This window comes from Nicotiana sylvestris, chromosome 11 (genome assembly GCF_000393655.2).
Source record: "Nicotiana sylvestris chromosome 11, ASM39365v2, whole genome shotgun sequence".
NCBI lineage: Eukaryota > Viridiplantae > Streptophyta > Magnoliopsida > Solanales > Solanaceae > Nicotiana > Nicotiana sylvestris.
Window position 1 is genome coordinate 28,265,400 of NC_091067.1, and position 26,645 is coordinate 28,292,044.

General features: G+C 38.9%; 1 protein-coding gene across 1 annotated transcript; it reads right to left on the minus strand.

The window, feature by feature from the left end:
• Positions 1–1,423: 1,423 nt before the first annotated feature.
• LOC104226982 (probable inactive purple acid phosphatase 27) lies at positions 1,424–13,757 on the minus strand. Its single transcript, XM_070162531.1, has 12 exons — positions 13,446–13,757; positions 12,600–12,691; positions 7,868–7,943; positions 7,278–7,400; positions 6,335–6,427; positions 5,970–6,099; positions 5,210–5,291; positions 4,993–5,125; positions 4,077–4,282; positions 3,791–3,916; positions 2,774–3,083; positions 1,424–2,111 (listed from the first exon to the last, which is right to left on the minus strand). Exons 1-12 carry the CDS (start codon positions 13,665–13,667, stop codon positions 1,806–1,808), a joined length of 1,899 nt encoding a protein of 632 aa, XP_070018632.1. The 5' UTR covers positions 13,668–13,757; the 3' UTR covers positions 1,424–1,805.
• Positions 13,758–26,645: the final 12,888 nt, after the last annotated feature.

Genomic DNA, 26,645 nt, shown 5'->3' on the forward strand with positions numbered 1-26,645 from the left:
ATTCACCCGCCTGACCTCTACCACGGACTCCCTAAGATGGCTATCTACCAGGATACCCACTCCATTCTTACCCCTCAGGACACCAGAGTACCACAACTTATACCCATCCACGTTTTTCGCCCTCGATCCGACCCACCTAGTCTCCTGGACACACGCTATATTAATCTTCCTCTTCTGCAGGATTTTCGCCAACTCTATGGATTTACTCGTTAGTGAACCTATGTTCCATGACCCGATTCTCAACCTATAGGCTCCCTTGCCCCCTCTACCTCCCCTGCTACCCGACCCACCCCCTGAACCCCACCCCACACTCTGCCCCACCCGAGGACATGCCCTTATTCTATCATCCCAGACTGCAGCCACTACACCTACAACAATCTAGAGAAGACTCGCTAGTGCACAACGTACACAAATCAAACTAGAAGGAAACACGTGGTAACTAGTATCCTAGTTTAAAGGTTTAACTATTGCGAAGTAAAGTAACAATAATTTAGCTTACACCAAAAGGGAAACAGTAAAACAGGAGGTACCAACTCCCGATAACAAAACCTGTGACTGATTTGCTGTGACTGGACCCTCTAACACAAGTAATCTAAATTCTCTGTGGGGTAAGACCTATTTAAGGGAAAGCACCCCTACTAAGGGTTTTTTCATTCTAGATCACGAATTCGAAAGTTATGGTTAAGAGTAAAAAAAATTTTATTCATCCTAGCACAATCCTTGATGGTCTATACAAAAATTTAAAGGAAAGCAAAAGATATAGAGGCTACTGGGGTGTTTGAATTGACTTATTTTAAGTGCTTATGGGCTTTTAAGCACTTTTTTGGTTTGTACGATGTTTGACAATGATAAAAAGTGCTTAAACACTTACTTTTAGGCATAAAAAGTACAAAAATAAGCCAAAGTCAAAGATTAGGTATTGCCAACTTATGACTTTTGGCTTTTAGATTAAAAAGCTACTTTTTATAAGTCAATCCACACACCCTCTACACTAATTTTTATGTTCTGATGTGTGTTTGCTTGTATTCCTTAACATAATACTAGCATCAAGTATTTTCTTTGGTACTGTTCCTTCATGATCTCTTCATCTCACTAAGAAATAATAAATTGAGTAGAAGTTAAATAAAGTTTGGAATTTAATTCGCTTTTCTCTTAAATGGTTTGGATATGAACAACATTTCCTGGTGAGCAAAAGATCACAGTTTTAATTGAAGTGTTACAAGAATCAAGATTATATCAAGTAGAACTAGGACCGCAGCTTTATATGGAGTAGTTGGTTTCTTTTCATTATTTACTTTGTGAAAGAAAATCTATTAGTTACTCAAATTGACCCTCTTTCTTTATTTTATATTATAAGAAAAAACTGGTGGTTACATGATTACATCCACTTAAGAGAAGGCAATATGAAAGCCACGAGACACAGTAAGAGGAAAAAAAAAGTACAAGTTTAAATATTGGTTCGTAGGGCTGGGAAATAAGTTATTGCAGGATTAATTGTCCCGGAATTAGTTATTTCGGGATTGTTAACCCACCTTTCCATAGGGATAAAAATAACACTACAATCCCAAAATAACTAATCCCGAGATGAATTATACCGCAATTTTATCCCAACCAAGCGTGGGATAAACGCATCTCAAATTTAATCCCGGAATTAATTATCTCTTATCCCTCGTACCAAATCAACCCCCTTTATCCCTAGTATATCTACTCAGCACGACTACGGATTAGTACTGAATGATTAAACCAAAAAAATAAATGTTGAAGGTACTTTCTGCCTTGCTACATACACTTGTAGACACACGAGTTTAACTAGCCAAAGTAGTTGGTTCACAGCCATCATGGACACAAGCTAAGACATCTTTATAGTCTCTTGAGATTGTAAAAGAATCATACACCTTTCCATCTCTGCTCTTCTTGTACTCAAAGAGAAGGGAAGATTGGTTAAATGCTGTAAGTTTGACAAATCCCCAGTCATAATCTTTGAACACACTCCATGTGGTGTTAATGGTGGTGAATTGATTCAAATGGCTTCCTCCTCCACCAACAACAACATGAATTGTTCCGTTCACTACGCCCGAGTAGTGTGATGTCTCCTTGTTCACACATTGATTCTGTTCATACGACAATTTGACAACAATAAAATGAATGATTGTTCAAACAAATAAGTGAAATAACAGTATCATTTCATTACAAGAAGTACGACCCAACCCCAAGCAAGTTGGGGTTGCCTATAGGAATCCTCATTGTACATATTGCTCTATAATTCAAGCCTGCCCCTTCAAATATCATTTCACCAAGTAAAATAACATCATTTCACAATGGCTGCAAAGTTTAAATCCTTTTCTTAGGGTTGAAGTGTTGTCCATGTTTAGTAGGAATAGGTTCGGTCATCCGGAGGTATATATTCCCATTCTGCCTGGTCCCGGTATCATAAGTCATATCATTTCTACTTTTTCGGGAGAACTAGTTTTCGGGTATCTAGGCATGTTTATGCCCATACTTACTACACATGAAATAGTAAGAATCATGGAAACAATTACAACTACGTGAACTTAAGCATCAACTATACACTAAGGACACCTAGGAATGCCACAAGGAGAAAAGAGAAAGATGAAACTCTAGTATATCTAGTGAACAGAAGAGACCAAAATGAGTAGTGAATTTCAACGACAACTTGAATTAAGTTAGCAACAAGAAAAATGTGTAAAATCAAGTAGAGTCAAAAATTGTGGAAAAAGGATGAAATTACCATGTCTAGAAATATAGAGCATACCTGGTAAATTCGGCAAACTCTTTCATAGTTATGGACGTGCCCATAAAATGCCATATCAACCTTATATTTCTGCCAGAGTTTCTGCAAGTGCTCCCTTCCCATGGGCTCTTCAAATGAGCCTTCCTTAGCATACCAATCATTAGAAGAGTAACCAAGAACACGATGAGCGGCAAAAATCAACCAAGGTTGTTTATGTCTATTGGCTGATGCAAAGCATTTCTCAATGAACTTGTACTGTTCAGATCCCTCTCTCCAGTCATGCTCAGTGTCTCCTATGCAGAAGTGAAACATGCCATAATCTGCTGCGTACCTGTCAAAAAGATATACACCTCATGCTAAAATCGACATGTTCACTAAGGTAAACTGGAGTTCACAAGGAAAAAAAGGGAAATCACTGTGACAAAACACATGAACACTATATTATTGGACCGAGATGAGAGTGACATGGATAGTGAGGATTCATATAGTCGATCCCAACTTGCTTGGGACTAAGGTATAGTAGTTCTTGTAGTGTGACAGAAACACTGAGAAGTAACATGACACACAAGTTCAAATGAAGGCAGCATTCTTCCCAAGGACTGGAGCAGAATTATTGTAGGATTTTAACTTGTAAACTAAATAGGTCAATTGGGCAGGATAACCCTCTATAGACTTAATGATGACTACTGAAGCATCATTTAAGTATGGTGAAGTGGTTAGCCTGCATTTTACTTAACTTCAGGGACTTAAGCTTATCCCAAGCAAAGCCTTAGCATTGACATCTAGTTATCTCGCATTATGCACCCAGGAAGCTCCCCTAAGTGTCCCCTACACATATGATAAACATGAAAGATGAATATTAAAGTTCAAAACTGTATTAGTATCTATCATTTGAAATTTTTAAAGTTGCTTTTTCCCCCTACCCAATGCTCTTATAATCTTTCCGCATATTATTATCACTTGCTTACATGTGTGTGTGTTTTCAGATTGATCTTAAGTTGTCACACTTTGCTACAATTAAGTACATGAATCACATACCAGAACTTAGCTCTGTTTTCTGCTGGAACATAGTATAATGTTTCAGCTGGTACACCACATTCTCCACCTGAGTCACGACCATTGTATATTGATCCACTGTTCTCCCAAGTTCTTTCATGATTACCACTGCAAAATAAATTCTCTTCGCAGACAGTTAGAAGAACAATAACTATATCTTCCAAAAAAAAGAACGAAAATGTAAAGCAAGAAATATGTGAAATACAATATCAAATAATCAAAAGCGGACTATTCACAAGCACAAAGACATTCTTGATAATGAACAGACCTTGCAATCATGAAGGGCACTTTAGATGTTATTGGTTCCACCTGTGCTGTAAATTGGTCCCATTGTGAGATATAGCCATTCGCATAGGGGAGATCTCCAATAAGGAAAACTATGTCAATGTTATCTAGGTCCTTAATAAGGGTGTCTGTTGTCATAAGTGAGCCAGGCTGATAATCAGCATATTCGTTTGAACCATCACGCTCTTGCTGAAACAACAAAAAGAATTACATTTTTTTAATCAATTCAGTGGACACAAAGTATTTTAAAGGTTTACAATTGACTGATCATAAGCTAAGAACAAAGATCTTGGCAATTAGACTTAGATGCTAATTCAAGAATTGGAATATAAAGTTAGTTCGGCATTCAGGCGAGCCACCCGGTGGTGTGGTACAATGCTACTGAAAGAATTCTGTCTAAGAAAATGAAAGATTCCAGTTACAATGGTCCATTCACTCTAAGGCAATAGCCTCAGCTTGAGCTCATGCAAGTATATATGATAACTTGTGCATATCTTGCATCCCAGCTTTTTAAGTTTACCCATGTAGCATACAGTTGCATCACATATGAAGTTTGCACCTTCGTTTGCTCCTCTTCATTTTCTTGTTCAACCTATATACATTTTTCTTTCATCTTCTGTTTTACAAGAGCAATTTATTTCTCATTGTAGCCACACTTTTCAAATTTTGGATGGTAAATTAATTTTAATGGTACGATTTGTGCACACATCTCATCCTCCCATAAAATCAGACATGGTACAGCTATATGTTTATTTTTTTCTTTACCATAACTGGAAACTCACCGTGATGAAATTTTTATCTGTTTCATGTATGGGAAAACTACATTCTTCAAGGTTTAGAAAGAAAGATAAAAAAACATTTGCATTGTGTTAGAAGAACAGCTAATAATAGTGAATTACCTTCCCCATGTCTCCAAATATCACAACACGTTGCTGTGACTCTTGTCCTGGAAATGGGGCAGATTTAAATGAATATTGCTTGCTCCAAACAATTGAACCATTGCTTAACAAGTGACCCAACTTATATGTGTGCCTGAAATTCACGAATAGAAAAGGCTGTACATGTCAATGATGAAGTAACTTGCTGCTAGAGAAATGGACCACCAGAAAAACTTACACCACATTTGGCCACAAATCCTTCAGGAAGCTTGTATGTATGAATCCAGGATCACGCCAGCCCACAGTTCTAGCAGGCGGTCCTACAAACGTGTTCATAATTATTCAGTATGTAAATGCAAAATGAATACATAATACTAAGACAAGAGCTCTTGAATCATTTCAACTATTCTCTCCATTATGCCTTTTAATTTATTTTGTTGAGAGGAAACCTGAATTATTTGATCCCTTGGAAAGTGGAAGGAAATACTTGTTAGGTACAGTAACATGCTTTTGCCAAAAAGTGTCATATCAAACTTGATCACCTAGGATTTAAAGATAGGTGCAGAGTTAGTTCTAGTACTAAATACAAGCAAGGAATAGGGTGTTCAACTGAAACTTGTGGAAATAAGAGCATACCAGAGGTAAAGGAATAAGCTAGAATCTGAGAAGAATCATAGGGGGATCTATTACACATATGTGCCTGATAGAGTGGCTAAGGTTTGTGGAAACCTTTGACCGTCTGTTAACATGGAAAAAATGGCATCATCTTTTGTAAACGGTAACCTTAAACAACCAGACTAGGATCCAAGATACCACTGCACTATCTACTCCTTTTTAACAATGAGTGTGAACTTAGTCTAAACATATAAACATAAAAAAAATATGCTCTGCCTATGAGCCCCCACCCCACCAAGAAAGAACATTGCGTGCATGCACATGGCAGTTGCATAAAATCATTATCGCTGATCAGAACAGTTGTTGTATAGAAATTCTCATACCACACATGCTGTTCCGATGAAATGTCAGTGTCCCTGCTGGGGAGCGTTGTTGCAATTGGCCTTTCCAACCCCATTCGACGAATGGAACAGCCTCATCAATGTTGTAACCACTTGTCCAAGTAACAGTCATCTAGGAGAAACCCATAAGTTAATCGCGTGGTTTGATACGACCACTGGATAGGATGCTTAACAATTTAGCATGAATTCTCCAATTTAAGGAACCAATGAATCAATCCCCTTGACACGCTACTACATTTAATCTTGGTACTGAAGCCTATCATAGGCTAATAAAGCACAGACGTATCTTAAGGAAAAAAGAACACCGCTGCAAATAATCATAGATGCATAACAAAAGAAAAACTTACTATATCCCATGACTTCCCAAGAGCAAGACGCGGATAAAGAGGTGCTTTCGGATTGGCAAATGCGATGTAATTTGAGATGGCTATCAACTTAGGCTGTAACATACATGAATCTTTTAGTGCATATCCAAGTCTGATTCAAAAAATCCTTTGTAAAACATAGGACAAAGAGACACCATAATGATCATTGGCATGAAGTAAAATATCTTACAAACCTCAAGTATTTGCACCAACTTGGAGAAGCTGAAGTAATTAATTTAGACGAATACAGTTTGACTTTCACTGTGTCCAATTTATAGTCATTCTTGATTAGTTCTAGTTACTTCGGTATTGAAAGATTTGGTTTTCTAAAAGGAAAAAACCAGTTTGAATTCTATATCCTAACACTGAATTTTTTTTAACACTATCAGGTTATTTAAAAGATAATTTCAGATAACTACCCATAAAAAGGGAATTAATAACCTGAAAAATAAGACAGGTAACTTTTAATAGCAGGTTAAATTGTACTGATAGTGTAACACTTCATTGGGTCTATTGAAAACAGTCTCTCTATCTTCACAAGGTAGGAGTAAGGTCAACGTATACATTACCCTCCCCAAACCCCACTATGTGGGATTATACTGAGTATATTGTTGTTGTTTAGTGTAACACTTCATTCTATTTGTCAGTTGATATAAGTTAAATCCAAAAACTAATAAGGGAAAATACCTTGCTCAACTACAACTTTCGGTTATCTATAAAGGTTAAAGTTAATATACAAAAGATTCAAGTAAGGTCAACATATTTCCATCACATTCAGAAGCATTTTCCTGTTCTTGAAACATATAGCTAAAGAGCACTATAACATTATACAGAAATTCAAATGACGACACATACAATAATAAAATCAATTTCACTAAATAAAATATTACTCATCATAATTTGCAGAATATGGAAATATACTTACATTTGACAAACCCCTGGAGAATAAGGCAAATGAGAAATCCCCACGCTGGTTAATTAGCCGGAAACTCAGTGAAGTTTTCCCTGTCTCTGTGTACTTGTCATTGCTGTAATTTGCAAATTTGAACTGAAAGAGAATAAAGAAAATCAAATAGACCTACATAAAGACTTTTTTTTGGTTGCTGAGACAGATAATATTTCAAGTAACATATCCATTAAAAGAATGCCCTTGTTTCATAATCTATCATTTATAAAATAGTTGACTAGACATATAATTTATGATGTATACATAAAAGTTGATAAGTCACGTGGAAGTATAAACTTTGGTGTTGTGAAAATTGTATAAATATAAAATAGTATCAAACATTTCGGAATGTAACAAAATGAGAAGTGTTCTATAAATTGGAAAAGATTGACTAATATATATATATATATATATATATATATATATATACATTATTTTAGCTGTCTATTCACTCCAAGATAATTTTCGGAAAACAAAAGAATCTACATTACTTTGAGACCAGGGAATAAAAATGTATCCAGACTCATAGGAAAGTCCATCAACATGGAACTCCAAGTTGTTAGACATACCTTTAAAGGGGCAGTACATATAAATGGAGCTCCAGATTGTTGTTCTTTGATGGTTTGTGGGGGACAAATGGATTCGCTGCAGTAGAATCATTTACATGTTAGACTAACCCGAAAAAACATAAGCTAGAGTAAACTTTCCCACCAAAGCAAATCGGTAGAAAACCTGTATGACTAACCAGTAGAGTAGATATTTAAGTTACGTGAAAGTAAGTATGAACACGGTTAATTCTTTTGGATGGGATGGAAAAGAAAGTGTGTGATAGATAACTCCCAAAAGGCTTGCAAAACTCAAAAAAAAAAAAAAAAAGTAAATTGATTAAGCTAAGAAGTAAAAGACAAAGATGGAACAACTATGGCCGACTGCGCTACTTCCCGCAATCTGCGGGGAGCCAACAGCTCGAGAAATTCTCATTTCATCCTGTCTAAGATACTCCATTGTATAGAAAAAACATACTCCATTGTATCATGAACTGCAGTTAAGCTAAGCTCTATTACGTTTAATGGTGGTGGACAAAGTTCATTGTTATATATGGTGGATAAATCAAGATAATAGATTCATCTCAGATGGCAAACCATTTCAAAATCAATAATTCTTTTCTTTTTTTCAGTTCAAAACTCGTTGGAATTGACACTTCAGATCCAGATAGATTGATTTTGTTCGAATCCCATCTTTCTTCCGAAAAAGGGAAGAGAAAGATAAGGATCTTCTTCGGGTATCTCTCATGTTTCTGTTTGGTCCCCTTCAATTCAGAAGCAGTTTCTAAGGCCTGGTGGGATCTATACTCATCCAAGGCAGCTCGGGTTATATCTTCGAGACAAACTTCAGCACCTCAAGGTTAAGTTGAAAGATTGGAATTTTAACACCTTTGGAGGGCTTGAGAACAAGAGATCGGAGATTCTATGGACAATGCAAACCTTAGATAAAAATGCCGAGAACAGAGACTTAAGATAATGAGATGATTTTGAAAGTTGGTCTTCATTTGGAAATGGAAGAAATAGTCAAATTTGAGGAAATTTCTTGGAGGGAAGGATGCCGGGGGTCTATTTGGAAACAGTCTCTCTACCCTAGGGTAGGGGTAAGGTCTGCGTACACACTACCCTCCCCAGACCCCACTAAGTGGGATTATACTGGGTTGTTGTTGTTGTTGTTGTTGAGGAAATTTCTTGGAGACAGAAGTCAAGATGCCTTTGGATACACCACGAAGATTAAAAATATAACTGTTTTCACAAGATGGCTAATGCACCCAAGCGATACAATCACATTGAAAAGTTGGAGGCAAATGGCACTATCTTAGAAGAGGAGGAACAAATCTGCAACGAGATTCTGAGGCTTATCAAGGACTCTATGCTGGTGATTGCACAGTGGAGATCTTCAAGGAATGTGGATGCAATGGGGATAAAGCACTCAGCCCAGATGGACTTACCATAGAATTCTACAAAAGATGTTGGGCCATTATCAAAAGGCTCCGATGCAATAAACTGCTTATGTTCTCATGTAGTTTTGTGCAAAGTCTAAATGCATCATATATTGCTCTTATTCCATGGAATGATGGTGCTAAGGAGTTGAAGGATTACAGAGCGATTAGTTAAATTGGAAGCTTTTACAAGGTGCTGTCCAAATTTCTTGCAAATAGGCTCAAGACTGTAGAGACAAAGCTGGTTTCATTGGCTTTCGCAAGTGGCAGAAACATATTTTATTCGAACAATATACATAGACAACTCTTATTCACGTGTTAATTTTGAATATTTCATTAAAAAAAGTCAAAAAGATAAAATATTGCAAAATAAAAAATAAAAAAAATGAAGGAGAGTCTAAACGGGGCAGCGCATGAGAAGGCAAATTTTTGAAAAAATGTTAAATAGGGCACGACAAGGCAAATTTTTGAGAAAATGCTAAATAGGGCAGCAAGGCAAAATTTTGAGAAAATGCTAAACAGGATATGGCAGCGCAAAATTTTGAAAAAATGCTAAATAGGGCGGGGCAAAATTTTGAAAAAATGCTAAATGAGCAGGGCAAGGCGGATCAACAGCTTTAGCAGGTCAAAGCTTGCCCTGCCCAATTACCATCCCTACAGGTGAATGTGAGTCAAGGACTTGAGGACTCAATCTTTAATCTTGCAGAACAAATGGCTTTGGAGAATCAATAGTTGGGGCTTTGTGGGGGAATGTTAATGTTAAAAAAATAAGGTCTTCTTAACCCATAGATCACAATTGCAATTCCCTGTCTTTTGTGGTATCTGGAACATATGAGAGCACAATGGAGTTCCTTTCAACTCGATACTTCTGTGGCAATCGAAATGGTACAAAAGCAAGATTTTGGATAGACCCATGGCTGGGCCAATCGCCTCCAAAGGATTGAAATCCAACTTTTTTAGACTATGAGGACTTAGTTTCATATTAGAGTTCAGAATAGGGTAGGAATATCAGATTAAATGATTGGAAAATAGACAGTCTATGCTCACTTCTACTGCAACTGCATAACTCCCCATTCTTAGTGCCAAGACCTATTCTCTATCCTGGGAACGGGATGCCAGAGCAAGCTCTCTGTTAAGTCATGCTACCAGGAGCTAAAACCCCTCCCTACCGACAGAGGCGGATCCAGGATTTGAGGCTTATGGGTTCCTGCCGTAATTTTATATTAATATATAATAATAACTGGGTTCACGGTAAGATATTTACCAATATTTAGTGAATTTCTTAATATAAATACAGGGTCTACGCTGGGTTCCCGGGAACCCGTAGCCCATGCAATGGGTACGCCCCTGCCTACCGACTACTGGCCCTGAAAATGTATTTGGCTATCATCTACATTTTCTTGCAGCTAATCTTCAATATACTAGTACTTTTAACAATTAAAAAGGACATAAAAGCAGATAGTATACTGAATCGCGAAGTAGAGACACAGAGCATAACACCTTTTCTTCACTCAATTCCATGCCGCAAAATCACAATATTCTGAAATTAAAATAATGAAAAATGGAGAAATGGACCTTTAAGAAACTGAGCTTGGGAATTCCTTGAAGGACCATCACCATTAAATGACATCACTGCCAGAATCAACAAAATAACCAAGCGGGGAGTTCACTCCAAAGAGTATCACCCTCAGCAAACTCTCGCCCAATTCCATTAACGGCGACGACCGGAGCAACACCGACGACGTATTTTCGGATTTTGGATTATGTTTGTCTGGAAGTTCGTTTATTTTTGCCCTTTTGTTTAACACTGATGGGGGCATGCCAAAATAGGTGTAATTTTGCCGCTGGTTTAAATGCGGATCAATTTTTTTTTTTTTTTGGCTCTTTACAAACTTATTTTAAGTTTATGCTCCTATTTCTTTTTTTTTTTATATATACGATAGATTTATTTTTATGCTATCTCTTTTGCACATAAAATATCTAAAAAAATTATTTTTTTAAATTGAAAATTATAAATGGGCATGACGCACAAATAACACTTTAAATGCATGTTTTGCAAAAACATCAAATCGCTAATAAGTTAGTACTAAGTTGAGGTGTTTAAGTGAAAAATATAGACAAATATAATAAGTTGTTTGTGTATTTCAGTCAAAAAACGCACCTAGTGAAATTTAACAAAGAATATTGGGGAAATTATGATTTATTGGTTGGCTGCCTCAACTTGTTGGAGTTTGAGTCTCTACCTTGTGATCTTCTCTATCATTTCCCATCTCTATGTATAAAATAACTAAAAACAATTAAATATATAAAACACTAATAATAACTATAAACTCAGTGAGTTTTCACAAGTGAAATTTGGGAGTATAGTGTATATGCAGACCTTAATCCTGCTCTAAAACGACGGAAAAGTTGTTTTCGATAGACCCTTGACTAAAATAACAACAGGTAATAGCAACAACATATTAATAAAATCGAAGTGAAAGAATGAAATCAAATAATAGGTAGTACCAGCAATCCAAGAATAGAGAGCTATCATGCTAACACTAGTGCAACTGATTTGAGAAAGAAAAAGGGAAATACTCGACTGCCTACTAACCTTCCACCCTAATTCTCAACTTCCACACTCTCCTATCAAGGGTTATGTCCTCGATAAGCTCCAACTGCACCATGATCTGCCTAATCACCTCCATCAAATACTTCTTTAGCTTACCTCTACCTATCCTCATACTCCACCAAGGCTAACCTCTCACACCTCCTAACCGGGGCATATGTGCTTCTCCTTTTCATATGCCTCAAACCATCTCAGTCTCGCCTCTCCCATCTTATCCTCCACGAGGGTCACTCCCACTTTTTTCCGAATAACTTTATTTCTAATCTTATCTAACCTGGTATGCCCACATATCTATCTCAACATCTTCATTTCAGCTACTTTCATCTTCTGAACATGAGAGTTCTTGACCGCCCAACACTCCGCTCTATACAACATAGTCGGTCAAACCACCACCTTATAGAACTTACGTTTAAGTTTTAGTGGCATATTCTTATCACACAAGACATCGGAAGCAAGCCTCCATTTCATTCACCCTCCAAGACAGTTTGTTATGTTCTCATCAATCTCCCCATTTCCCTGTATTATTGACCCAATATATTTGAAACGATGACCGATGCATCAAGCCTCACATTCATATACAGTTCCTGGATTATGTTGTTGAACTTACACTCCAAGAAAATTATATATATTAAAGTATTGAATTATAAGAATTTATCTATCAATTTTAAAAGTATTGGAGTACTTTTAAAGGGCTTAAGACATTTACTTGAACTTTGCAGGAGAAAATACGCCAACCCAATCATCATTTGTAGGCTTTCCATTCTGAAGGTTTACTGTGACCCATTCAACATCTTCTCCCTATCATACCAAAATTTACATATTATAATTCCAATAACAAAAAAGGAAAAATAAGAGGCAGAGAAAGAGACGAAACTATAGAATATATATCTGGTTGGTACAAGTTAGAGGAAAAGAACATAAAGCAACGAAATTTATTTATTTTTCCTTCCTTTCTCTATTTTTCACCTTGTATTTTTTCCCTTCCTTTCTCTCTTGCTCGTTTGGTACGAGGGATAAGAAATAATTAATCTCGAAACTAAATTTGAAATGAGATTATCTCATATTTGGTAGAGATAAAATCGTAGTATAACAGATTATAGTATTTCTTTTTATTTTTATCAGAGGGGATAACTAATCCCAAAATAACTAATCTCGGGATAATTAATCATAAAATAACTTGTTTGCAACCAAAGGATCCCACATATGGGTAAGAACATTATCAAGACTCAAAGAGTCACACAACCATTCCCGGGATTAATTATCCCGAGATTGTAATGGGAATATAAGGGGGGATTATTATCGTATTTTTTTTTATCCCCATAAAAGGAGATAACTAATCCGGGGATAATTAATCATGAGATAATTTGTTTGTAACCAAAGGACCCCACGTATGGGTAAGAACATTATCAAGACTCAAGAGTCATACACACACACGGGGATATATAGCAGTGACACCGTCCAATATTCTTGCCAAATATCTAGAGGGCAGAAAAGCAGAGAAGAAGAAAACAAGAAGATGTTGTGATGCAGAATATCAGTATATAAATGTTACCTTAGAGCCAAGAAGAGCAGGTCCATCGACTTTAATGGAGGCAGATTGACGAAGAGCAACAACAGTTTTGTGGATTTGAATTCTTGACAATGGCTGTTCCCCTTGGATTTGGATATGATCATGTTGTCCCAAACTAATATATTCTTGAACAGAAACAACACTATTTATCAAAGTCAACGCAACAACTAAAACCCAAAATAACAAGTATAATTGGTTCCTCATTGTTTTTTCTCTCCCTCCTCTTTCTTTTATTAGAGAAGGCGAGTCTGGATTTTGTGTGTGAAATATTTGGATCTTATAAGCATATATAATAAGAGATTAGCTTATATATCTCTATATTTACACTGTCTTAATTATCTACTACATATGTATAAGAAGGGTTTAATTTATATACTCAGATCACCTTTTGTGGTAAGATGTCTATTGAATAATTTGGTAGTTTAAAAAATATTTATGTTGTCCGTGTATTTAAGTTAAATTCATATATAAGTAAGAGTCCGTTTGGATTGACTTGTTTTAAGTGCTTTAAAGTTAAAATAGATTTTAAGTCATTTTGTAGTGTTTGGATAAAGTAAAAAAGTGCTTTTAAGCACTTATTTTTAAGCTAAAATGACAAAAACAAGCCAAAAGCAAAAAGTTAGAATTCCTAATTTATGGCTTAAAAGTCACTTAAAACAAAGCCTATCCAAACGGGCTCTTAGAAAGGAAGCCGGAATGTTGGGTCACGTCAATATTTAAACAGATTTAAGTTATACGGAGTATAATTTAATTGTGTAAAACAAATTACACCATAAGTTTAATTAATCAACTGTAATATATTAATACTCTATTTTTTAAGTTATTATATGCATAAATACATGTTATAAATCAAGTCAACCCGATAATATATGCACAAAACATAAGGACCCGATTTAAACACCTAACCAGACACGAGGTCACATGCTAGCTAAGCTGCAAGTGACGGCCCCAAATACCTAAGCTTGAATAAAAGTGAAAAATACCTTTTCAACATAGAATCCAATTTGTTTACCCTTAAAATGAGTAACAATTAAATTTATATACGGTTTAAAAGATATATAATATAATTAAATATGAATGAAATAAAATGCACTAAGCTCCCGCTATACGCGGGATCCGGGGAAGGGCCGGACCACAAGGGTCTATTGTACGCAGCCTTACCCTTTATTTATACAAAAGACTGTTTCCACGGCTCGAACCCGTGACCTCCTGGTCACATGGCAGCAACTTTACCAATTACGTCAAAGCTCCCTTCTTAACATGAATGAAATAAGTACAATAAATAATTGACTTAAAGAAAAACAAAGCGATCAAATCAAATGCAATGGACAATTAAGTCTAGCTTTGCAATGGACGTTTGGAAATCAGCTCCGATCCAGTCCTCGGAATGGCTCGATTGCAACTCAACAAACAAGCAGCTGAAGAACACTTTGGGCAATTGCTAAAGAACAAAAATTAACTTTATTGCTTAGATATGCGTGTCAATAGTGGTCCTTAAAATATAAAAGTTCTCGCCTCTATATAGTAGGAAAGTTTCAATTCTAGTACAAGTCTAAGTAAGGTAAAGATCTTTTTCTTCCAGTAAACGTCGTTACGCAGCTGATACCAGACGAGATTTGCACCGTAATATCCGGTAGTGGGCGGATATTTCGGCCTCTCGTTTATTCTGTCTAACCATCTCTCCCTTAGCTCCAGTTATTCACGTTGCTTGAGCTCAATGCTTGGCTGTGTTCGGTTCCGAGTGCACCATTCGTCCTCCTTGGGTTCTGCTTTGTGGAAGCCCTCGGCGTTACCCGAGGCTATATTGGGTTGTACGATCATCTCCTTTCTTTACCGGGAAATCGTGAGTAACTTTATATCTGATTTAACCGCACACAGATAGTCCCCTCAGTTTTGGGAGAGCAGATTTATAGAAACGACGAGAAGTGATTAACTAACCCCGGTTCCTTCCCCCGTATGCTAAAATCGGGTTGACGAATCAACGAAATATCCCATTTGTCGCGTTGTTCTGACTTCGGACACGTGTCAGCCGCCGGTTGATCATTCTCGATAGGCATCGAATGCGAAACGTCAAACATTAATTATATCCATCCTATAAAAGCTCTGGTTTCTTTTTTTTTCCACTTTTTTACTTTCCGATTTCAAATCTTCTTAAGTTATCCCCAAGCCTTTTACTTGCTCACAATTCCTTCATATCTTCCTATATAATTCATCACATCTTCATTTCTTCATCTCTAATCTTCAAATCTCCATATTTCGTCTTTGAATTTTTAAGTCAGACCTTCAAATCTTCATACCCATATTCAAACCTTCATATTCGTCTTCAAGCCTTCATATTCCCAAATATCGGTGGCAAAAAACTCGAAGTCCGTGCCTCAGAAAACCGCTCCTTCAACTTCTATCCCGACCGCTGATATCGAAGCGATCCTGCCGACAGTAACCCTGGAACCACCCCTTAAGGATTTTATTCCCGTAGGTCGTTCCATACATAATGATTTTAAGGTCGAGAAAGCCTCCAGACAAGGGGATCGTGGTGAGGGGGTGTGGAGGTATATCTGTTCCATCACCGAAGACACGGTCCCGACGGTCCGGGAGGATTGCAAGTGGGAAGGCAAGGAAGTAGTCACTGTTGACATCCAACTTTATCCATCCTTTCTTCCAAACCATTTCTTTAAGCTTCTAATATTATTAATAATGTAAGAATAATTATTTCATCATTGTTATCCCAAAATAGCATATTTATTATTATTATTATTATTATTATTATTATTATTATTATTATTATTATTATTATTATCATCGTCTTTTGCAAAAAGTGTATCACTTCTCTTTATTTGACCAACTAGTAGTATTTCTTTAATTCCATATTTTATAAATATTTACTCTAATAATACTATAACATTTGATTTGATGATCAATCGAATTGTTGTTTTTTGCAATCACTTTCTTAATTGCTCACAATTATAGTCTTTATATAATTTTGTTTAACTAATACTATTATATAGTATGATTAGTCCTAATTAGAAGTTCAAAGAGTTTAGGAAGAAAGAAATCAACAAATTAATCCCAAATCTTGCCTCTACAAATGAGCACATCAAGAACAGGCCTAATTCGGCCAAGTCCACGTTCTAAACCAGCTTGAGCCTCAACCCAATCGGCCCAATACCTTAAAATATTTCATTCCCTAATTCCTAACCCTAGTCAAAAGACATCAACGCCTATGTCCCTTCCCTTATCACCTTCTCCATTTTGAGAAAACCTCTCAGCTTTTGCGCCTTTCAATCAAAAGATGTTGAACTTTTTTATGTAAGTAACATCTTTCTTTCCTCTTCCATATTTGTGCTCGATGGCCCGTGAATCTTTAATGTCTCAGCCAAAATCTCACCATTTCGGGTATAGCCTGAAGCATAGAGTCCGAAACCTAAATAATGATTTTTGGGACTCAAAATACCTTTAGACAATTAAAAAAGAAGAAGTTACTTTTCTAACTAAAACGCAATATTATACTACAATTTAGTTTAACGGAAATTTAGTCGTTAAAGAAAAACGTAGTATAATACTGTATTTTAGTAAAACACAGTATTAGACTGCGTTTTCCTATTAAATTATAAAGTCTCTTTCTTCCCTACGACAGAAACCAGAAGGTTTCAATTAAAAAAAAACCACCCCTTTTCAGCGGTCCCCACCTTGATTTTAAAAAAAAAATTCGATTGACCCCACCCGTCACACAAAAGTGAAGAGTGTAGGTCCCACATACAACTCAAGCCTTCGATTGTTGTGGTTTCCTTGTTTCGGGCTCAAAATTTCAAATTTCCGATATTTCTAAAAACATAAATCGAGGTATTCCGATTTAGTTATGTCGAAACTCGTATAATTATGCATATTTATTTTCTTGAATGTGTTTCCACGTTGATTGGTGTTTTGTTTGCGATTAAATTTGTATGTTATTTTTACCCGGATTAAATTATTAGTGTTTAAAAAAAATAGTTAAAAGTCGAGAAATAATTTTTATTGTTAATAAAAATGTTCATAAATTTCTTTTACTGTTTTATATGTAATTTCGTGAATGTTATGATCATATATTTGTCCTTTTTATTTAGTATAGATTATTTATTTGCTTAAAGAATAGTGACCTTTTAGCGTAGTAAAATATAGAACCTTATAGCGTAGTAAAATATAGAGTCTTTTAGCGTAGTAAAATATAGAGCCTTATAACGTAGTAAAATATAGAGCCTTTTAGCGTAATAAAATATAGAGTCTTTTAGCGTAGAATCTCTGTAATTTAAGTATCTACTAATTACAAACTCTATCCAATTATACTTTACAAAAATTAATTATTTAAATTATAAAACAAACACACAGAACTAACAAACTAATATATGTTGTCAAATTAAATATCGAGCGTGAAACTCATAGATATATACCCTGTCCAATTAAAAATTAATTATTTAATTTATAAAACTAACAAAATTTTAAAAATATTAAAATTGACACACATAAGAACTCAGGATAGCTTGGTGCTACTGGATCTCAAATATCAAGCCTGGAACCCATAGATATTTACTCTGTCCAGTTAAATAATTAAATATTTAATTTATAAAACTAACAAAATTTTAAAAATATTGAAATTGACACACATAAGAATTCATGATAGCTTGGTACTACTGGGCCTCAAATATCGAGTCTGGAACCCATAGATATATACTGTGTCCAATTAAATAATTAAATATTAATTATCATAATACAAACAAAATTGTAAAAATATTGAAATTGACACACATAAGATGTCACGACCCCAAATATCGGTCGTGATGGCGCCTATCACATTACTAGGCAAGCCAGACCAACTATCCAACCACAACCCATTTCGGTTTAAATAAATCATTTGCTAACACGGTTTAATTACCAATTATCATTATAAGTGTTTAACAAAGCAAGATAGATATGCGGAAATAAACAGAACATAAAAAAAAAACTACACAGCCCACACTGATCTGGTGTCAGGAGTCTAGAGCCTCTAATATAGGTCTGAACACCCTACTACATAGATAGTCTAGAAATGCGGAAAAGTAATAAGATAGAAGGGAGAAATCAGGGTTGCGGACGCCATGCAGCTACCTCGAAACTCCCGGCAAATACTGGATAACAGCTGAAGCTCTCACTCGGCCGCTCGGGCACCTGGATCTGCACACAAGGTGCAGGGAGTAACGTGAGTACGCCAATTCAGTAAGTAACTAAAGTAAATAATGGACTGAAAGCAGTGACGAGCAGTTCAAAACATATAACTTTAAAATCAGTTCTATCATAAATTCACCATTTTCAGTTTAAACTTTGAAATCAGTTACTTAGCAATATATCCAACAGAGGCTTATTTATAAGAAGAGTGAAAACAGTGGAAACATCATAACAGGGCCCTTCGGACAAAAAATTACTCAGAACATGGCCCTCGGGCAGCCTCTCAATCACTCATGACTCGACTCTTGTCACTCAGTACTCACTCTCAGCACTCGGATCATTTAATCTCATATAATAGAAAGCATAGTAACCGCTGTGGAGTGCAACCCGATCCATATATTTATAGTCGACTACGCTCACTGGGGGTGTGCAGACTCCGGAGGGGCTCCTTCAGCCCAAACATCATATCGCTGCGGCGTGCATCCCGATCCAATATATGTATATCGCTGCGGCATGCAGCCCGATCAATACAAGTATCGCTGCAGCGTGCAGCCCGATCCATAACTCACATATATTTAATTATCCTCATAATTAGGTTCTCAACCTCTACCTCAGTCATTACCTCACAGCCCCTCGGGCACAATAATAGAAACTAAGAAACTCAACCCAACAATTCTCACAATTAGAAGTAGAGTTATAAAACTAGTTTTAAGCATTTAAGCAGGTAAAACATGACTGAGCATATGCTTCTAGCAAGTGAAGTGAGGAAAGTAGTCAAAATGCTCCTAAGGGTTTCTACAGATCGACACAAGGCCCCAGACATGGCATACAACCCATAATACAGTATAAATGACTGAAACATAGAATAATATAGATTTCCAAATCAATTTCGCGGCTAAATAGTCGCTACGGGACAAACCAAGTCGCAACCCCTACCGGTGCACGACCACACGCTCGTCACCTAGCATGTGTGTCACCGCATTTATCAAATCAAGTCAAATACCGGGGTTTTGTACCCTCAGTTCCATATTTACAATGGTTACTTACCTCGAACCGATGAAAATACTACTCCGCGACGCCTTTGCCTCTCGAATCTGCCTCCACTCGCGTCGAATCTATCCAAAATCAGAATGAATACGTCACAATATGCTAAGGGAACAAAGCCCAAGCGAAAACAATCGAAAAATACTAAAAATTCCGAAACTAGCAAAGCCCGAGCCTCAGGGACACTTCTCGAAACTCAAAAATTTTCACATCAACGGGTTCCTTACCTCCCCATGAGTTCATACATATCAAAAACACAAGAATCGGAGTTCAAATGACCCCTCAAATCTTCAATTTAAGCCCTCTTAAACTCAAGCCCTAAACCTCCATTTTTAGTTCTTTAATTCCTTAAATTTCAATCTCAATCCATGAAATATTACCATATAAGTGTGTTTTAAGTCCAAAATCCTTACCTCAACGAAGCCCCTTTGATTTCTCTCTTCAAAATCGCCCAAAGCTCCCAATTCCGAGTTCAAAAATGGTTAAACCCTTCAAAAATCGCGAAGAAAGAATTATATACATTCTGCCCAGGGGTTTTCGCATCTGCGACCCGTCCACCGCTTCTGCAGTACCGCATATGCGGTCAAATTACCTCTTCTGCGGTTATTCACTTAAAGGGCCAATTCCGCTTCTGCGGTCAACACTCCGCACCTACGCCCTTGTAGGTGTGGTCAAACCTCCGCATCTGCGGTTTTTGCTGCTCCCTCCAAACTTTGCTCATGCGCCTCTTGCTCCGCACGTGCGACACCACACCTTCTGTCTCCAAACCGCAGGTGCGAAAACACCAGAAGCAACATAATCTCAAGTTGCAACCAACATCAAACTTCTCCGATAACCACTAGAAATTATCCCGAGGCCCCCAGGACCTCAACCAACAACACCAACGTAACCCAATACCTTATTCAAACTTGTTCCAATCATCAAAACACCCCAAACAACATCAAATCTACCAAATCACATCGAATTCAAGCCTAAGTTCAAAAATCTTGAGAAATACGCTTTTGATCAAAAACCCAACCAAACCATGTCCGAATGACCTGAAATTTTACACACACATCCTAAATGACACAACAAAGCTACTAAAACTCTCGGAATTTCATTCCGACCCTTATATTAAAATCTCGTCTATCAACCGAAATTTGCTAAAATATCAACTTCGCCAATTCAAGCCTAATTCTACTCCGGACCTCCGAAACCCATTCCGATTACACTCCTAAGTCATAAATCACCTCTCGAAGCTAACTGAACTATCAGAACTCACATCCGAGCCCTCTAACACATAAGTCAATATTCGATTAACTTTTTCCAACTCAAACCTTCTTAAAAGAGACTAAGTGTCTCAAACCTTATAAGAATCATTCCGGACTTAATCCGACCAACCCGATACCACAAAACACGGATAACTATGCATAAAGAAGCAGAAGTGGGGGAAACGGAGCGGTAACTCATAAGACGACTGGCCGGGTCGTCACATCCTCCCCAACTTAAGCAAATGTTCGTCCTCGAACGAGTCAAGAAACATACATGAAGCCTCAAACAGGTAAGGATATCTGCTCTGCATCTTTTACTCGGTCTTCCAGGTAGCCTCCTCCACGGACCGACCTTTCTACTGCACTTTCGCTGAAGCTATATCCTTTGACCTCAACTTCCGAACCTGACAACCCAAAATAGCTACTGGCTCCACATCAAAGGTCAGATCATCATCCAACTGAATTGTGCTAAAGTCCAAAACATGAGACGGATCCCTAATATCCTTCCGGAGCATAGAAACATGGAATACCATATGCACACTCGATAAGCTGGGTGACAAAGCAAGCTCATAAGCCACCTCCCCAATCCTCCGAAGCACCTCAAAAGGCACAATGAACGAGGACTCAATTTCCCTTTCATCCCAAATCTGATAACACCCTTCATGGGTGAAACCTTCAACAGAACCTTCTCGCCAACCATATAGGACACATCTCGAACTTTCCTATCAGCATAACTCTTTTGCCTCAACTGCGCTGTACGAAGCCTTTCCTAAATCACCTTCACCTTCTCCAAAGCATCTTGAACCAAATCAGTCCTCAATAGCCTAGCCTCGCCGGGCTCGAACCAACCAATTGGAGATCTACACTACCTCCCATACAAAGCCTCATATGGAGCCATCTGAATACTCGACTGGTAACTATTGTTATAAGCAAACTCTACAAGCGGTAGAAACTCATCCCATGATCCTCCGAAATCAATGACACAAGCATGCAACATCTCCTCCAGAATCTGAATAGTCCGCTCGGACTGCCCATCCGTCTGAGGATGAAAAGCTGTGCTCAACTCAACCTGAGTACCCAACTCTCTCTGCACGGCTCTCCAAAACTGCAAAGTAAACTGAGTACCTCTATCTGAAATAATAGAAATCGAAACAACATGAAATTGAACAATCTCCCGGATTTAAATCCCTGCTAACCGCTCTGAAGAATAGGTAGTACACATAGGAATGAAGTGCGCGGACTTGGTCAGTCGATCCACAATCACCCAAATAGCATCGAACTTCTTCAAAGTCCGTGGAAGTCCAACAACAAAGTCCATAGTGGTCCTCTCCCACTTCCACTCAGAAATAACCATCTGCTGAAGTAAACCACCCAGTCTCTAATGCTCATATTTCACCTGCTGACAATTGAGACACCGAGCTACAAATCCCACAATATCTTTCTTCATTTCTCTCCACCAATAGTGATGCCTCAAATCCTGATACATCTTCGCGGCGCCCAGATGAATGGAATACCGCGAGCTATGAGCCTCCTCCAGAATCAACTCCCGAAGCCCATCCACATTGGGCACACAAATCTGGCCCTGTATACTCAACACCCCATCATCACCGATGGTCATATCTCTGGCATCATCATGCTGAACTCTATCCCTCAGGACAAGCAAATGTGGATCATCATACTGGCGCTCTCTGATGCGATCATATAAGGAAGACCGAGAAACCACGCAAGCCAACACCCGACTAGGCTCCGAAATATCTAATCTCACAAATTGATTGGCCAAGTCCTGAACATCAACTGCAAGAGGTCTCTCCCCAACTGGAATGTATGCCAAACTTCCTATACTCACTGCCTTTCGGCTCAGAGCATCAGCCACACATTGGACTTTCCCGGATGATACAATATAGTGATATCATAATCCTTAAGCAACTCCAACCATCTCCGCTGCCTCAAATTAAGATCCTTTTGCTTGAACAAATGCCGAAGACTAAGATGATTAGTGAACACCTCACAAGATACGCCATACAAGTAATGCCTCCAAATCTTTAGTGCATGAACTATGGAAGCCAACTCCAAGTCATGAACGTGGTAGTTCTTCTCATGGGGCTTTAACTGACGAGAAGCATAAGCAATAACTCTACCCTCCTACATCAATACACAACCAATCCCAACTCTCGAAGCATCACAATACACGGTATATGAACCTAAAGCTGATGACAAAACCAACACTGGAGCTGTGGTCAAAGCTATCTTGAGCTTTTGAAAGCTCTCCTCACACTCGTCCGACTATAAAATGGAACACCCTTCTGAGTCATCTTGGTCAAAGGCGATGCGATAGATGATAATTCCTGAACAAACCAGCGATAATAGCCTGCCAAACCAAGAAAGCTGCAAATCTCTGTGGCTAAGGATGGTCTAGGCCAACTTTGAACCGCCTCTATCTTCTCCGGATCTACCTGAATACCCTCGCTGGACACCACATGCCCCAAGAAAGCCACTGAACTAAGACAAAACTCACACTTGGAGAATTTTGTATAAAGTTTCTCCTCCCTCAATCTCTACAACACAACTCTCAAATGCTGCGCGTGCTCCTCCTAGCGAATATCATCAATGAAGACTATGACGAATGAATCGAGATAAGGCCGGAACACACTGTTCATCAAATGCATGAATGCTGCTGGGGCATTGGTCAGGCCAAAAGACATAACCAAGAACTCGTAATGACTATATCGAGTCTTGAAAGCCGTCTTAAGAATATCTGAATCCCTGATCTTCAATTGGTGATAACCCAAACGGAGATCAATCTTGGAGAACACTCTCGCTCCCTGAAGCTGGTCAAATAAATCATCAATGCGAGGAAAAGGATACTTGTTCTTAATTGTTACCTTGTTCAATTGCCTATAATCAATGCACATTCTCATTGTGCCATCCTTCTTCTTTACAAACAGAACCGGCGCACCCCAGGGTGACACACTAGTTCGAATGAACCCCTTATCTAGGAGTTCCTGAAGCTGCTCCTTCAATTCCTTCAATTCCACTAGTGCCATACGATACGACGGAATAGAAATGGGCTGAGTTCCCGACATCAGGTCAATACCAAAATCAATGTCCCTGTCCGGTGGCATGCCCGACAGGTCTGCAGGAAATACATCGGGAAAATCCCTTACAACTGGTACAGAATCAATACTGGGAGTCTCAACTCCGACATCCCTCACAAACGCTAGATATGAAAGGCAACCCTTTCCAACCATACGCTGGGCCTTCAAGAAAGAGATCACTCTACTAGGAAAATAATCAGTCACACCACGCCACTCGATCCGTGGCATACCCAGCATAGCCAAAGTGACTGTCTTAACATGACAGTCCAGAATAGCATGACATGGAGATAACTAGTCCATGCCTAAAATGACATCAAAATCCGCCATGCTCAATGGCAATAGATCCATTTGGGTCTCTAGACCCCCAATAGTCACTACACATGACCAGTACACACGGTCTACAACAACGGTATCACCCACCGGGGTAGATGCATGAATAGGTAAAGCAAGAAACTCTCGGGGCATACCCAAATAACGAGCACAATACGAGGACACATAAGAAAATGTGGAACCAGGATCAAATAATACATAGGCATCTCTGTAGCAGACTGAAACAATACCTGTAATGACAACATCTGAAGCAATATCATCCGGTATGCCTAGAATAGCATAGAAATGGGCCTGACCGCCCCCTGATTGACCTCCCCCTCTAGGGCGACCCCTGGCTGACTGACCTCCACCCCTAGCTGGCTGGGCGGGTGGTGAAGTAATTGGAGCAGAAGTCGAGGGCTGACCCCTCTACTGAGACTATCTATCCTGAAGACGAGGACACTGCCTCCTCCTATGCCCAAACTCTCCGCACTCATAACAACTCCCCGGTGCTGGAGATGGGGATTGAAGGGAATCCTTGGCACTGAAATGACCAGCAGAAGAACCTGGCATGGAAGAACCCTGGACTAACAGAGCACGAGATGAGCTCTAAGCTGGAAGGGCATTAAGTGATGACTGGCCCTGTTGAGATCCATGATAACCATGACCCGAAGATGCTCCACGGTAACCTGGGCGAGCTGGATGTGCCTGCCTAAAAGAACAGCCTCTGCCTTGCTGGAATTGACCCCTCGAAGGAACACTACTGAAGCTACCAGATCCCCGCGGCCTCTTGGCCTCCCTCTCCTCTCGTTCCTACTGGCAAACTGACTCAATCTCACGGGTGATGTCAATAACCTCCTCGAAGGTAGCGCCTGTCACCCTCTCTTTGGTCATGAGGATCTGAAGCTGATATGTGAGGCCATCAACAAACCTCTTGATCCTCTCTTGATCTGTGGGAACCATCCAAACTACATGTCGGGCTAACTCAAAGAACCGCATCTCATACTGCATCACTGACATCTCCCCCTGACGCAGCTGCTCAAACTGCTTGCGCAACTCCTCTCGGCACGACTATGGCACATACTTTTCCAGGAAGAGAACAGAGAACTATTGCCAAGTAAGGGGCGCTACACCAACAGGCCTACGCCTCTCATATGCCTCCTACCAAGTGAAGGCAACCCCAGAAAATTGAAAGGTGGTAAATGCCACACCGCTAGTCTCAAGAATCCCTGCTGTCCGAAGCATCCACTGGCACTTATCTAGAAAACCCCGGGCATCCTCGCCCTCTGCACCACTGAATGATGGAGGTTGGATCCTACCAAACATCTCAAGTCGACGCTGCTTATCATCCGATATAACTGGTACCACAAACTCCTGAACTGGTGCAACCGGCTGGGCTGGTGGTGCCCCCGGTGTCTGGAGTCCCTACACAACCTGCTCAGGTGTGCGAGCAACGGGAGTTTGGGTGCCTCCCCTGCCTGAGATGTAGCTGCGGCCATAGTAACTGAAACTGCCTGAGCCAAACTGATACATACTGACAATATCTGAGCTAAGGCCTCCTGACGGCCTGGAATCACGATAGGCACAACTGGCTCCTGCATTGGTATTGCTGCAGCGTCTACAACTGGGACCTGATCGGGAACTGGGGCAGCTGGTGGGTTTGTCGGTGCTGCTCTAGCAGCTTTGCCCCTGCCACGGCCTCGACGGGGACCTCGGCCTCTGGTGGCCTCAACTGGTGGAACTGGTGGTCGTCCACCTCGTATGGTAGCTCGTGTCCTCACCATCTGTGAGAGGATAGAACAACAGAAGTTTAGTACTCAGATCAACAAATTCGCACGACAAGAGTTTCAAGAATGTGAAGTTTTTTCTAAAGGTTCTGCAGCCTCTCGAGGATAAATACAGACGTTTCCGTACTGTTCCATGAGACTCTACAAAACCGGCTCATGACTCGCGAGACCTATGTAACCTAGGCTCTAATACCAACTTATCACGACCCCAAATACCGGTCGTGATGGCACCTATCACATTACTAGGCAAGCTAGACCAACTATCCAACCATAACCCATTTCGGTTTAAATAAATCATTTGCTAACACGATTTAATTACCACTTATCATAATACGTGTTTAACACAGCAAGATAGATATGCGGAAGTCAACAAAACATAAAAAAACTACACAGCCCACACTGATCTGGTATCACGAGTCTAGAGCCTCTAATATAGGTCTGAACAACCTACTACATAGATAGTCTAGAAATGTGGAAAAGTAATAAGATAGAAAGGGGAAATCAGGGCTGCGGACACTATGC